The 15,284-nt window shown below is 40.3% G+C and overlaps 2 protein-coding genes across 5 annotated transcripts in view; one reads left to right on the top strand and one right to left on the bottom strand.

Annotated features, from left to right (window-relative positions):
• The window catches only part of LOC122983551 (rhomboid-related protein 4-like), a 36,368-nt gene extending 29,332 nt beyond the window's left edge, over nucleotides 1-7,036 (bottom strand). Inside the window, exon 1 of the mRNA XM_044353351.1 lies at nucleotides 6,441-7,036. The gene's annotated coding sequence lies outside the window, so the exon portion shown is untranslated. The remainder of the gene's footprint in view (nucleotides 1-6,440) is intronic.
• Nucleotides 7,037-7,758: 722 nt separating this feature from the next.
• Nucleotides 7,759-15,284, top strand: part of eml2 (EMAP like 2) — a 32,176-nt gene continuing 24,650 nt past the window's right edge. The window contains exons 1-2 of one of the 4 annotated variants that reach the window (XM_044353346.1): nucleotides 7,762-8,140; nucleotides 12,083-12,155. Coding sequence is in view for 2 of the 4 variants with exons in the window: in XM_044353344.1 (XP_044209279.1) it covers nucleotides 8,068-8,140 (73 nt within the window). In the remaining 2 variants the exon portion in view is untranslated. Of the gene's footprint in view, nucleotides 8,141-12,082; nucleotides 12,167-14,268; nucleotides 14,413-15,284 lie in introns of those variants that run through there. The other 3 variants (XM_044353348.1, XM_044353344.1, XM_044353345.1) reach the window with 3 other exon arrangements.

Genomic DNA, 15,284 nt, shown 5'->3' with positions numbered 1-15,284 from the left:
GTGTGTGTGTGTGTGTACATATATATATGTATGTACACGCACATATATACATATATATATATGTGTGTGTGTGTGTGCGCGCGTGTGTATAGGACTATTAATTAAAAATTAATCGCTCTTAGTAAAAAATAAAGTTTTCCAAAGTCATGCACGGCTCTTAATCCTGATGCCTTTCTTCATCTTATTTTTACTCATCACAGCTGACGACCACTCCTGCTGATGCCAGAGTCCAGACTCTCCCATCATCCCAGATCTCACTGTGCAAGGTAAGATTTAAAATCCACAGACGAAGCCAAATCAGTCAGCTCTTGTGGCAGTTGTGCTTTATACTATGTGCCTGTTTTTAGATATTTTATATTTATTTTGGCTTAACCACAAGCACCTCAGTAGTCATCTGCTTAGATCTGTTCTCATGGACTAACTCACACAAACAATATTGTCTCTGTTGTGTCAATTTCGTAGTTTTCACAGAAAAAACAGTACTTTAAGGTAATAGAATTGTTGTTAATTCAGTGTCTGATTATTATTCATCAGGAGAACCTGAACCTGAGATCCTGTGTACAACCAAATGGATGCTGCTGATGGAAACCTGACTTCACCACCACCCTGGCTGTCCTCCACATCTTGCTGTACGTTCACAGTTGAATATCAGTAGGAAACAATGACATCGCTGGAGTCTGTTCAAAAGGCATCGCTCATCAACATTTTTACATCACATCCTATTTCATTTAGATTCATTTTACTTGCATTTTCCCTGTGATTGTTAAGATTTCTGTTAAGATGTATTTAAATGTTTGTTACAATACGTAATTAAAATCTTGTTAGGTGTAGCCTATTCTACAAAAGCTTACTTTGAGAGTCTTTAAAATGTGCTGAAGAACACAAAGCAGCAGTAGAGGATCAAAGTGAAATCATCCGACGGCTCCTGACCTGCAAGGATCCAGAGCTTTTTGGCCTTGTGGACTTATGATGCAAAGTGGACTGAGGTGGGCTGTTGGACTCTTTACAGACAAGTACGCATCCACAAATACCATTTTAAAGACTCTATGGACACCTGAGTACCTGGTGACATCTCCCACAGTTGAATATCCATGTTTAGATTGCCTAAGAGTGCTTTGTTTCAAGGAAATAACAGTGTCTAGTGTCAGTGTCTGTATTATACATATATATGTATATGTACAGTACAGACCAAAAGTTTGGACACACCTTCTCATTCAAAGAGTTTTCTTTATTTTCATGACTATGAAAATTGTAGATTCACACTGAAGGCATCAAAACTATGAATTAACACATGTGGAATTATATACTTAACAAAAAAGTGTGAAACAACTGAAAATATGTCTTATATTCTAGTTTCTTCAAAGTAGCCACCTTTTGCTTTGATTACTGCTTCGCACACTCTTGGCATTCTCTTGATGAGCTTCAAGAGGTAGTCACCTGAAATGGTCTTCCAACAGTCTTGAAGGAGTTCCCAGAGATGCTTAGCACTTGTTGGCCCTTTTGCCTTCACTCTGTGGTCCAGCTCACCCCAAACCATCTCGATTGGGTTCAGGTCCGGTGACTGTGGAGGCCAGGTCATCTGGCGCAGCACCCCATCACTCTCCTTCTTGGTCAAATAGCTCTTACACAGCCTGGAGGTGTGTTTGGGGTCATTGTCCTGTTGAAAAATAAATGATGGTCCAACTAAACGCAAACCGGATGGAATAGCATGCCGCTGCAAGATGCTGTGGTAGCCATGCTGGTTCAGTATGCCTTCAATTTGGAATAAATCCCCAACAGTGTCACCAGCAAAGCGCCCCCACACCATCACACCTCCTCCTCCATGCTTCATGGTGGGAACCAGGCATGTAGAGTCCATCCGTTCACCTTTTCTGCGTCGCACAAAGACACGGTGGTTGGAACCAAAGATCTCAAATTTGGACTCATCAGACCAAAGCACAGATTTCCACTGGTTTAATGTCCATTCCTTGTGTTCTTTAGCCCAAACAAGTCTCTTCTGCTTGTTGCCTGTCCTTAGCAGTGGTTTCCTAGCAGCTATTACTACCATGAAGGCCTGATTCACACAGTCTCCTCTTAACAGTTGTTCTAGAGATGTGTCTGCTGCTAGAACTCTGTGTGGCATTGACCTGGTCTCTAATCTGAGCTGCTGTTAACCTGCGATGTCTGAGGCTGGTGACTCGGATGAACTTATCCTCTGCAGCAGAGGTGACTCTTGGTCTTCCTTTCCTGGGGCGGTCCTCATGTGAGCCAGTTTCTTTGTAGCGCTTGATGGTTTTTGCGACTGCACTTGGGGACACTTTCAAAGTTTTCCCAATTTTTCAGACTGACTGACCTTCAGTAATGATGGCCACTCGTTTTTCTTTACTTAGCTGCTTTTTCTTGCCATAATACAAATTCTAACAGTCTATTCAGTAGGACTATCAGCTGTGTATCCACCTGACTTCTGCACAACACAACTGATGGTCCCAAACCCATTTATAAGGCAAGAAATCCCACTTATTAAACCTGACAGGGCACACCTGTGAAGTGAAAACCATTTCAGGTGACTACCTCTTGAAGCTCATCAAGAGAATGCAGAGTGTGTGTCAGTAACAGAGCAAAAGGTGGCTACTTTGAAGAAACTAGAATATAAGGCGTATTTTCAGTTGTTTTGCACTTTTTTGTTAAGTACATATTTCCACATGTGTTAATTCACAGTTTTGATGCCTTCAGTGTGAATCTACAATGTCAATAGTCATGAAAAGAAAGGAAACTCATTGAATGAGAAGGTGTGTCCAAACTTTTGGTCTGTACTGTATATGTATATGTATATGTGTGTATATATATATATATATATATATATATATATATATATATATATATATATATATACAAGTTCAGTGATTTAATATGTTAATATGCTACGTTTTGTAGAAATGTTGATATAATACGTTTTGTTGAAATGTTAATATGCTACGTATTTCACGTGTTGAAACGTTTCTGTGGTTTTCAAATTGAGTCAATGACTCAATTTACCCCCAAAATTATTTTCTGATATTCTAGAGACCAGAGACACTGTTCATGTTTGATCCCTGTTACAAGTGCTACAATGTTGATGAGTAAATACATAATTGTTGACTAATGTTAAGTTTAAGCCACACACAAACATGCTGTACATATAGACAGGTGACAAATTAAAGGAAAAACCAACATAAAGTGTCTTTAGTAAGGTGTTGGACCACCAGAACAGCTTCAATACACTTTGGCATTGATTCTTCAGTCTCACTGTTCTTCAAAAAGATATTCCCTTGTTTGGTGTTTTGATGATGGTGGTGGAGAACGCTGTCTAACATGTCAATCCAAAATCTCTCATAGGTGTTCAGCTGGGTTGAGATCTGGTGACTGTGAAGGCCATAGCATATGATTCACATCATTTAATACTCATCAAACCATTCAGTGACCCCTCGTGCCCTGTGGATGGGGGCATTGTCATCCTAGAAGAGACCACTCCCATCAGGATAGAAATGTTTCATCATAGGATAAAGCTGATCAATCAGAACAACTTTGTATTGATTAGCAGTGACCCTTCCCTCTAAGGGGACAAGTGGGCCCAAACCATGACCAATTTTTCCTTTAATTTGTCACCTGTCTGTATACACAAAAGCACATTTACACAAACATTCTTTCTGTAGTTAACACACAAAGATCACAGTTGATCTTGTTGAACAACAGGACACAAACATATGGTTTTACTTAAAAGAACAAACCTTTGCCTTTGATGGCATTAATAAAGTTCAAAATTATATTTAATTTTATAATTAATTTGTTTGATTTTGTGTATTTTTATATCAGTATTTAATGGTAGCACTATTTACCCCATCCCCATGCTCATTTTACCCCTGCCATGGGGTAAGTTGTGCCATAGGACTAACTTTTTTTGATGGGCCATTGTTCTAAAACCATAATAATTAGATAACTTGTTTTAATTTCCATGGGTACACAACAACCTGAGGTATATATATTAACTATTATTTGAAACAAATACATTTTCATTTTGCAGTAAAATCATCAAATATAAAAAGTGGCTCATGTTATCCCATTCTCCCCTACTGCGTAACTAATAACTGATAACTACTCCGAAAGTAAACACTGAGTAATGTAAACAGGACATGAGACATATTTAATTGCTGTTTCCATAGCTGTGCCTGTGCTGATAGGGTGGTGTTCCTGTTTGAGCTACATATTATCTTGTTAAGAGTTTTGTCTTTGTCTAAATCTTCTCTGCTTCCGCCCCTATTGGTAGCAGTGGTTCTGACCTGACTACATTATGGATTGGTCCGGTTGATGTGCGTTTTGGCACAACATTACATCAGTGTGCAGTGTACGGTTTGCTGTGCGCGTTGTACTGTGTGCAGTGTTTCTTCCAGGGTATGTGTAAAATTTACACCAATTTACTTGTAGTGTTGTGTGTTGCAGATTTGTAGGGCAGCTGCCTGTGCTTATTGTAGTTGATACAGATGTCCTGTCTGTGTGGTAAATATTCTGTTGCTTCTGACACCAGACCAGACTGGGTTAACAAAGGTGGTGGCAGCTTTACACTACCTAAAAATCTTTAATAATTAAAGTTTATATTATAATATCAGTTGGCATGGGGGCCATTGTTAGATTTTAAAAACTTACCCTTTGATGAGGGATAGGATAGGTTAGGGCTACTTGTGGGATGGGATGTTGTTACAATATATCAAACTGTATTTCAAATCTTGAAAAAAACTAATAAAGAAATACTTTGAACAACAAATAAAATAAAATTGATTAGTCTATTGGTATTTCTCACAGATAATATTAAATATATAATATTAATTTCACTTTGATTTGGCCAGAACCTAAAGTGATTTCCTTTTATCTGGTCCATTATGGGACATTATAGTCAAGAAGTGCACTTCTTGAGTATAATGTTTAAATCTGCTGCATCAAGTTTAAAGTTTAAGAGCTCTGGATGTGGGATGCACGGAGAGTGCATCGAGTGGTAAAATAAGTATAATTACGAGTTAGTTTTTTTAAATAACGAATTTACACGATCAGCAATTTTCTGCCAGCATTTCTCTCTCTCCTTATTTGCAGCAACAGTGTTGCCTTTTTCTGTGATAATGTACTTATATTCATCATAACTCTCCGTTGTAATGACTTGTTCCTCCAAATTGAAGCAGGCGGCAAGCGATCGGTCCATTTTGTGTGGAAAAAGGGTGTGTCGAGCCTGCCCACTCAATGCGTGTGTTGAACTTGTTTCGTAGTGCAATTTCATACTGCCGGGTGGCGGAAGTGAATCAAAGTCCAATCATGAAAGGGTGCCGTCTAGACTAAACAGGAGGCACTATTAGAGCGAGAGGGAACTGGATGTTACTGCATCAAAACGGTTTGATCTGTATGCGTCTCTGACAAACTACCACATACACCCACACCTCCTTCAACTCTCCACCTGTAACCCTGAATGATTGCAATACTGTGCTGCTGTGTTACATGAGAAACAGTGAAGGAGAGTTAACCGCATCTGAACGTCCCACTCTGAACTCTAAGTGAATACCGATACAATTATGAGGTCTGTTTGATTAAAATCACCAGCTACAATAAAATAATTGTAAGTTTTGTTAGTTATTAGGCTATAAGTTTTGTCATTTGAATGCTGATGACCTCACACAAGTCGTATAGTGCATTTTTGAACATGCATCTGGAGAAATGTAAACAGCAACAACAAACAATGGTGGCCCACGCAGGCTGTGTGTCCTATTCCTCTATTCCCCTAAAAGTGCACTTAATCCAATCCCCGCACTTCCGTTTCCAACGTTGATGAGTGTATTTCTGTCATGAGTAATACGTACTTTAGCTTTTTTCCCTCATAATATTTCTTATAATATTTCCATGGTATCTGGCTTTGATGAGTGTAAATCATTATACAGTCATGGTGTATATACAAAAACTGGTGTTTGCTGCCCTCAGGTGGTAACAGTGAGGAACTGCAGCACTATGTTAATGGTTAACGTTGCTAATATCATAATTAGTATGACCATTTCAAATAATAGCCTATGTCAAGTGAGACATGATAACCTAATAATACTTCCTGTCAATACTTATAACATGAATGATCACATCCAGTCAACTGAAACGATCAAAAAATAATGTTTCAAACTAGAATTTTCACTTTCATCACTTGCAGCAGAACATTGGTATGGATATAAATCAATCAGGGTCTGGAGTGATTACAGCACTAATTTGTCAAATGAGTGTAAAATGAAGTCTCTTCATATACAAGAAGCGATTTCCTGTAATTTGCTGCACATGTTTAAGGCAACAGTTGAAGGGGTTAAACCTCTCGCTTTGTCTAAATAGTCTTTGGCATCAATTACGAACACGTGCGCAGGTGTAGCACACCGTTTGTCAATAAATTATTCAGTGACACAACTCACCCTGATCAGCTTTCTCTTAATGTGTTTATAACTGACTCCAGCAGTTCCGGTTCATTCGGATAAAAAACTGCAATTTGTACATTAAAGTTCATCTCTCGGTCTCTCTGCTGCCTCCAATGATTATGAGCCGGAGCTGGCGGAGAGGCTGTTGCTATAGTAACAGCAATACTCAAGGCAGATAGAGCCGAGGATGTTTCATCAAGCAAACGAGAATCAACTCGATCATTTCCGGGAATAGATCCGTTTTCTCTTCAACATAAAATTATATTGTTGTCACCTTAGAAATATAAATAAGCTTAATTAAAAAAAGAAAAGAAAAAGAAAACATAATAATTGACAAAGGGGAATACAGATCAATCTGTAGCCAACAATAAATGTCCAAAAGTGATCATGAACTTTGAGTATTTAGGCAACAGGCATTACACTCAAGAGATACTAGAGGTTTTATTGTCACATGCACAGCAACACAGCAGATGGCAACATGGGTGTTGGGTGATAAATACTTCTGTTACATATAAACATTGTGTAGTGGGTAAGAGAGAGTGTGTGTGTTTGGTGGAGAGAGAAAGACTATGTATATGTGTGTAACTGCGGCACAGTTGTTTGCATGGTACCTGTGTTTGATCACTCTACAGAGAAATGTCAAATCTGTGACCTGAAGTGACAGACTTCTAGGAAACCATCAGACTGCAAACATCATGGAGCCTCAGCTGATTCCTTTAGGAGCCCCTTCATGGCTGCTGTTAATTCTCTTTTTGTCAACAAATCCCATGAAAACACCACAACCAATAATGAATTGTTCCTACTAACAAGTTTTGTCCATGTAGCCACAGCCTGACTTACACTGGTGTGTCTCTGTGTGTGTGTGTGGAGCAGTGAGAAGAGTCTGTATCTGGGGTGGTTGGGGTCCTTGATGGGGTCCTTGATGATTTTTCCAGCTTTCCTCATGCTCCTCTGGATGTAGAGGTCCTGCGTGGACGGCAGCACAGATGTGGTGGAAGCGGAAAACTGGTCGAATACGAAAGCTTACCTGGTTTGAAATATAACACTGTATCAGTTATTTTGAAAAACTGAGAGAGTTATTAAGAGATAAATCATCTGTAGACTACAGTGGGGTGTGTGACAATTATTTTATTTGAGTTTTTAAAGTATTACCAATTCAGAAATCCACTTGATTGGACGTATTAAGATGAAATGCATGTAAAAATAATTCTAATTATAAATTATTATAAATCTCATTGTAAGGGGAGAGGCTAGTGAGGAACATAATAAAATATTCTAAGAAAATGCCTGTTTATATGAATAGATAGTCAATGCAAATGACAAGTGTGGTCCATCGATGTGACTCTTATTTTGAAAGCAAGAAGGCGGAAGTGTTATTTGTTACGCAGAGCGTAGCTTGACGTCGAGGCTGGAAGCGGGAGAGCAGTGGGGGAGCTGAGGCAGGTAAAGGTGTGTATGTGTGCGTGTGTGTGTGTGTCTGTCCGTCTGTTTATGAATGTGGGGAAGACAAGAAGGGGTGACGGCGTGAAGAAGTGACGGAGAGGGGTGAAAGGAGGACAAAGGACCCGACTGAGAGGAGGAGAAGGAGCTGGAAAGAGAATAAGGAATAAGGAAAGAGGGAAGGATGTCGGAGAGGATAGCTTCATGTGGGAGCTTATACGACAGCACCAACCTGCTGCTGCAATACTGCAACAACGGTGAGCTGCTTCTCATTTCACCTCATCAGACAAGCATATTAAAATATACTGCTGCAGCGTTCAGACAGCTGACTGCTCTCATCTCATTCAAAAATGTCTAGAAAAGGAAATATATTAAAAGATGCGTGTCCTGAAACGTCTTCAGAAAAACGCACAAAATTGACCCATAAATGTGTTGACAATGATATTCATTCGGTATAAAGACGATAGACAAATATTTTCCAGCTGCTGATCCACCTAAAAATGTTGTGACCGCGCAAATTAACGTTATTGAACGCATTACATATGATTCTTCTTCTTTTTAAATAATTGATCATCAGATATTCTTGCAGTTCTTATTCTTGCCTTTTTTGTATTTTATTTAATCGTTGCTTACATCATCTTTATAGTATTTTTTTGTGTGTGGTTTATCTTCACGACTTTTAGGCTTTTTTTTTCAGAGGAAGTAATCGTACAAAAATATGATGCTGCCACTTTTTAAGACACATTTTTTGTTTTTTTTTAAACACAGATAAAGATATCTCAAAGAAATGTGTTTGATTTTCCTGAGAGAGACAGTTGCTTTGATATATTGTGGAGATATTTTTAGTTGGATATATTTTTTTCCCAACAGTGCAGAAGAAGAAAGCTTTCCAGTGCTCAATTATATATTTCTTTTTTTTTTATTATTCCTTTTTTGTAGTTCCTCTTGCATTTTCCACTCATTGCTTTGATGTTATTGTAGAAATCTGGATCAGTCTCCTTTAGGGATTTTTTGCTGTCTCATGCTGGTTGTCATTTAGCATTAAAATATGAAATATATCAGGCTAATATCTATATTTTTATTAAGCTGTCAGGTGTTTTCGAGTCGATATCATTAACATCTTATATAATGGAAGTTCCTCTCAGTCCAAAGCAACAAAAAGCTTTCCACAAAACACAAGTCATGCATTAACTGTAACATTAGCAAGATGGAAGGATAGTAGTGGTTGTCGTGATGCATGGACACCCTGCTCTTGATACAATATTTCAAGTTTTAACTTCTTTTTTTAAAAAAATTTGTGTGTCTTCTCCCTCCTGCAGCCATGTGCGTTTGTGTTGGTCACATCCTGCTTCACAAATATAATGCAAATAACTTGCTGCTGCCGCCAGATCATATCTGTGGTGGAAAGGAGAATTATAGATGATTATTAAAATTAGTTTCTCCTGCAGTTTCAAACAAAATAGGTGCCAGTTTTTCTCTTTGTGTCCCAGACAGGGTGCATTAATTTAGAAAAGTGTGGAATAATGTAATGAAACTTCCTTTTGTATGTGTTCACCTTTGCATTTCACCAAAAAAAAAACGTATCTCCATCAGAAAATATCATGAAGAGGTCAGTTAATGCATGGTATCTGAGAGAGCTGTACTTGGATTGTCCCTGCAGTCTATTAAACTTCACAGACGGCCATATTGAGCGGCAGGTGGAGGGACAGCGAGGGGTCATGGGAGTCTGGTCAGAGCTGTGATGTTTGTTATCCAAGAGGTAACATGTGCCGTTCAAACCATTTGGTGAGCGCTGTGGTCCAAAGCCTCCCGCAGCTCACAAGCTCATAAGGATTTCAGTGAAACGCTAAGACCAACGTGCACAGGTTCTTCCCTCTGAGAGAATAAGGTGACGATAGAAATATAAAGTAAATAATGCTATATGTAGGTTAGAGGAAAGGGCAGACAGCTGGGCATGCAGTGAGGGATCAGCTGGGGGGATTTTGTCAAGTGCAGGATGTCTTTTTGTCTGCCGTCCTCCAGTATAAAGAAAATATGTGACATTTTTGTTTTATCAGCATGTTTTATCGACCGTACTTCTGTAAGGGTTGAGTTTGGGGTTAAAGCTTTGGTTTAGGGTTAAGTTAGGTCAGAGAATAAATGTCTAAGTGAAGGTTCTTGCAAGAGTAGAAAAACAGGCCTGTATGTGCGTGCTGGCATTTGCAGATATTGTATTGATGCCCAAAAGGAAAGAAGAGAAGAGAGGAGAGAATTGTCTTTTTGCTTGGCTTCCTCCACTTAGAGGTCAGAGGTCAGACTCCCTAGAGCTGGGAGAGATTCAGCATCTTATAGAGAGCACTTCAGACTAAGCTCTCAGTCTTCTTACTGTGTATTTCCCCCCTCCCTTCTTGTTAATGCCCCTTTTACACTGTGTGATTGAGAGTGAGTTGTGAGAGAAATGTGGTGAAATCTCTGGTCGTCAATGCACAACAGTGTCCAAGATCCCACTGTGAGACGCGTCCACCCACAACTGATTTGGATCTTTGGCAACCAAAGACAGCCTGAAGCAAAATTCTGACAGTTTCAGAAATTAAGGACAAAATTCTCTGACCCACGTCTACAAACCAACCAATCAGAATACGACGTGAAAGGACACAGAACACATTAGCCAGCGTGACATTTTGTAAGAGCAGTTTTTAATCAAGTTTAAGGAGGAAACACATTAATTCTCCTTAAATACATCCATGACACACAAAAACCAAAATGATGGAGATGAGACAAAAAACAAATTTGTGTGACTTTGCTGCATTTTTAAAACATCAGATGCCTTTTTCAACTGACATTGTTGGACTAAGATTCACCACACATTCAGAGCACAATCTGACAGCCACAAATTGATATTTTGCAGTCTGACACAGATTGTGTCCAAGATTTTATTAGAGGCGTCTCACAAAATGTTGTTGCACAGTCTAAAGGTGTTCAATAGTCTGCAGGTTTTCCATCCAACCAAACACTACAGCATCTGATTTTACAGACTGACACAGTTCGAGTCAGACAACAGACAACCCCTCGACGTATATGAAGTGTCCAGTTGTAAAGCAGTTGATCAGCAGGCTAAAGTACAATATTAAAGCAGGAGTACGGGACTTTTGTCTCCCCCTTCTGGCAGTGAGAGTAATTACAAAAACACTGGCGAAACGTGCTTACATCATCGGCTGTGCGGTAGCCTACTCTGTCGCTACTTTTGCAGCTGTAAAACTGCAGATGAATTGTTTTGAGTGTCACATAAAACCAATATCAGAATTTACCCTTTCAGTCCGATAACGTTTGGAAAGTCTAGAAAAGCCGCACAATTGAATTATTTTATCCCCATTCAGGGGTTAGCAGAGGGCTAACTGGAAGTTAGCCACTTGACCGTGTGAAGTCTCTGGTGTGCATGCTCTGCCTATAGAGCAGAGTATTTATTCATCTGGCCAGCACAACAATGTCGCCACCGACACTAAATTTAAAAACTCTGTATACTGTGAAATACAGAGAGATTTACCTGGCGATGATGATGATAGGCTTAATCAGCATTGTGTGAACTCGTTTGGCAAGTGAATGTAACAGACGTTCATTTATATGTAAAAGTTCCACACTGCAGGTTTAAATCTTGAATTAAGAGATGAAATAAGAACTGTTTTTAAGCTGGGATAGGTGCTGAAAAAATTAATCTGGTGGCTCTGTTATGCTGTGGGGGGCATTTTGCTGGCATGGTTTGGGTCCACTTGTCCCCTTAGAGGGAAGAGTCATTGCAAATCAATACAAAGTTGCTCTGAGTCATCACCTTTGTCCTATGATGAAGCATCTCTATCCTGATGGGAGTGGTCTCTTCCAGGATGACAACGCTCCCATCAACAGGGCACGAGGGGTCACTGAGTGGTTTGATGAGTATGAAAATGATGTGAATCATGTGCTATGACCTTCACACTCACCAGATCTCAACCCAGTTGAACACCTATGAGAGATTTTGAACCAATGTGTTAGACAGCGCTCTCACCACCATCATCAAAACACCAAATGAAGGAATATCTTTTGGAAGAACGATGTTCATCCCTCCAGAAGAGTTCAGAGACTGTAGAATCAATGCCAAGGAGCACTGAAGCTGTGCTGGTGGCCCAACACCTTACTAAGACACTTCATGCTGTTTTTTTTTTTCTTAATTTGTCACCTGTCTGTAGCTTCGGGTGAAGTGAGAACCAAACCTGAGAGAGAAACGATGATGAGGTGTTTCACTCTGCTGTGCTGCAGCAGGTGAGATGCAGGTAAAGGTTGAAGAATAATAGAACAGAATAGTTGAGTTGTCGGCTGGATGTGTTGTTGATCTGTGCTCAGCTATTATCAGTTAGTGCAGCATCTGTCAAGTGAGCTTCAAACAACCAACCTCTCTGTCTTTCTGTTGCTGTATCTGTCCATCTTCCTCCATTATTTCCTTTTCTTTCTTTGTTTCTCTTTCTCCTCTGCCATCTGTGCTCTCACTGTAACCAGAGATCCTCTACAGCGTGTTCATCAGATCTGCTCTCCTTGACCACCTGCTCATATCTTCAGCCAAATACACGCCCTTTGTAGTTTATATAGTTTTATAGATGTTCCCCAGTGCTGACAACCTTCATAGATTTACCTAAATGTTCCGGCTGAGGTAAACTCCACCCACCTGGGACTCCAGTCGGTTCAAAACAAACACTGAGTTCAAGCATCATTTAAACAATTTTCCTTTGAATCATGAATATTTTTAATAGTGTCCTTACATCAGCAGAGAAACTTTTGACTTTTGAGAGGCTCCACAGTATGAAACAAAACACTAAGTTAGACACATTTACTACACAATTACTTGAGTTACATATGATTTAATCCTGCAAAATTACACACCAAACAGCAGTAAAGAGTAACTGCCCCTCTGTGCCCACAAGTCATTTCTTCTAGCGTCTGAAGGAGGTTTGAGAGGTTTTAGGTGTTGTTGGTGCGTCCAGCTTTTTCTGTGCAGTTTTGTGTTTCATGAGATTTAATTTAGTCACCAGCTGGAGAATGTGTGGAGAATATTTCTCACTAGTGCTCATATCCAAAGTTTCATTTGGGAAAACAGGATTAAATGTGGTTTGATGCTCACACTCTTTTATTTTACGCCTGTATGATGCAGTGCTGCGTTAAAGTGCAGATGTAATGTACGCTGAAATGCATAGTGACATCAGCACAACATTTACGACGTTCAGAGACTGCAGAGTACTACAGTATACATGCATGCTGGCGGTGCAGCATAGAGAGTTTTTCCTTCAGCTGTAGATTGAAATGAAATGATTGATGACTCAAGCACAGAGTAGAACAACAAGAGCTGTCAATCACTGTACTGCTGCACAACCCCCGAGTAATTATCCACTGTGTTTAATAAAGTCTTCTATTATTGTTCAGTTAAAGCTGAAGGATACAGCTGGTCACTATGTCCTTTTTTATGATTCAGTTTGCTGAAATCTGTCTTACTCTATATTTCTCTTATTTTCAACAAATCCCATGAAAAGACAAAAAGCAACAATGAGCTTGTCTGTCTTTCACCACTTTATTGTGACTTCCCTCCGTCTGTGCCAGAAGAAGGAAGTCGAAATAAACTTACTCACTCACTCACTCACTCACTCACTCAAAATAAACAACATCACAGAGGAATAAGATATATCAGGTCATTCGTCTTTGTTGGATTTGGTCTTTTTTTAAAGAGATTTGTTGATTTTAAAAAAAAAAATACAGTATGTCACCAGCCTTATCCTTTAAAACATGTTTTCACACTCTCACATGTAGAGCCTGTACAAGAATAGCTGCACAGGTATGCAAATGCACAGTGAGGGCATGTGGGTGCTGCATCACCTTATTTATATATATACATATGTGTTTGTGTGTGTGTGTGTGTGTGTGTGTGTGTGTGTATGTGTGTGAGTCATTGACCCTGGAGTCCAACTCTGCAGCATCTCTTCCTGGTGGTGCCTGGCTGTACAGATGCTGATGCTGGTGCAGTGTGTCTCTCTCTCTCTCTCTTTCTCTCTCTTTGTATGTGTATATGTGTGTGTGTGTGTGTGGCTCTGAGCCAAGCTCCGCCCCCTTCTGCCTCAGCTCTCCCTGCCTGTTAACGAGAGAGGAGGAGATGGGATGAAAGTGAAGTAGCAGCAGAAGAAGAAGAAGAAGAAGAAGAGGGAGGAGGAAAAAGGGGGAGGGAATGGAAGGAGGAAGAGGGAGTGGTCCAGGAAGCGAGGGAGAGAGGAGGAGGAGGAAGAGGAGGTGGATGAATGAGTGTGTGTGTGTGTGTGTGTGTGTGTGAAAGAGAGAGATCAAGTGATCTGGGAGGGGAGGGGAGTCGGAGTGCAGGAAGCCTCTGGGGGAGGACGAGTGAGAGCAAGTGAACAACCTGCCTTACTGACTTACTGACTGACTGACTGGCTGGCTGTTGCTCTGTGGACTGACTGACTGACTGACTGACTGGTTGATTGACAGGAGGAGTGACCGGGCACTCAGCGAGGCACGATGACAGGTAGGCGAGACGAGCTCCACCTTCATTCCCGCTTAACCGCACCATAAATATTCCAGCAGCGTTCAGTTTTCTTATCGTCCTGCGCCAACCTCCCCATTGTCCATCTCTCTGTTTCAGCATCACACACACACACACAGAGACCCCCCCACCCCACCTCCACCCTCTTGTTTTTCTCTCCATTTCATCTTCCATATCTTCCTGTCTGTCTCCCCTCCATCCCTCCTTTTACTCCCATCCCAAAAACTCCCCCTCTTCCTCCACCAGCACTTGTCTACCTCTCTGTGATAATTTTTCTGTGTCGTCAAAAGCAGCCATGTGTCTGTTTTAACACTTAATAATGTCTCTCTGTGCTGGGATGGAGAGGGAAGTTAGCTTGTAATACAAAATGTGTGAGTGTGTGTGTGTGTGTGTGTGTTTATGTGTGTCTCGCCTGCTGAATATCAAATAGATGTGGCCTCTGGTTTACAAGGGCAGTAATAGAATACTGCTGAGGTGTAACCTATTGTAATGGTGTGTGTGTTTGTGTGTGTGTGTGTGTATGTGTGTGTGTGTGTGTGTGTGTGATAATTCAAGGGCAAATTGGAAAACTAACCCCCTCTGCAGCGTTTTTAAACAGGTGTCCTAACAGTAGAGGAGTTGAAGGTGAATCCTGCTGATCTCTCTCTCTCTCTTTCTCTCTCTCTCCATCTTTGTCTTCGCTCTCCCATCTGGCTGTGTTTTCTGTTAGCATGTTTAGCTAAATGTTAAGAACTCACACGCACAGTAAACATGCATACTGTATATTATCCGGATGGCTGCGAGACAAATTTCCCTCGCAGCATATTTAAGTTTGACAATTTGCATCTTGGCATCACTTTAATGACCACATGATC

This window comes from Thunnus albacares, chromosome 6, assembly GCF_914725855.1.
Source record: "Thunnus albacares chromosome 6, fThuAlb1.1, whole genome shotgun sequence".
NCBI classification, from domain to species: Eukaryota; Metazoa; Chordata; class Actinopteri; order Scombriformes; family Scombridae; genus Thunnus; species Thunnus albacares.
The sequence above is the reverse complement of the archived record's forward strand: the minus strand, read 5'-3'. Positions and strand labels throughout refer to the sequence as shown.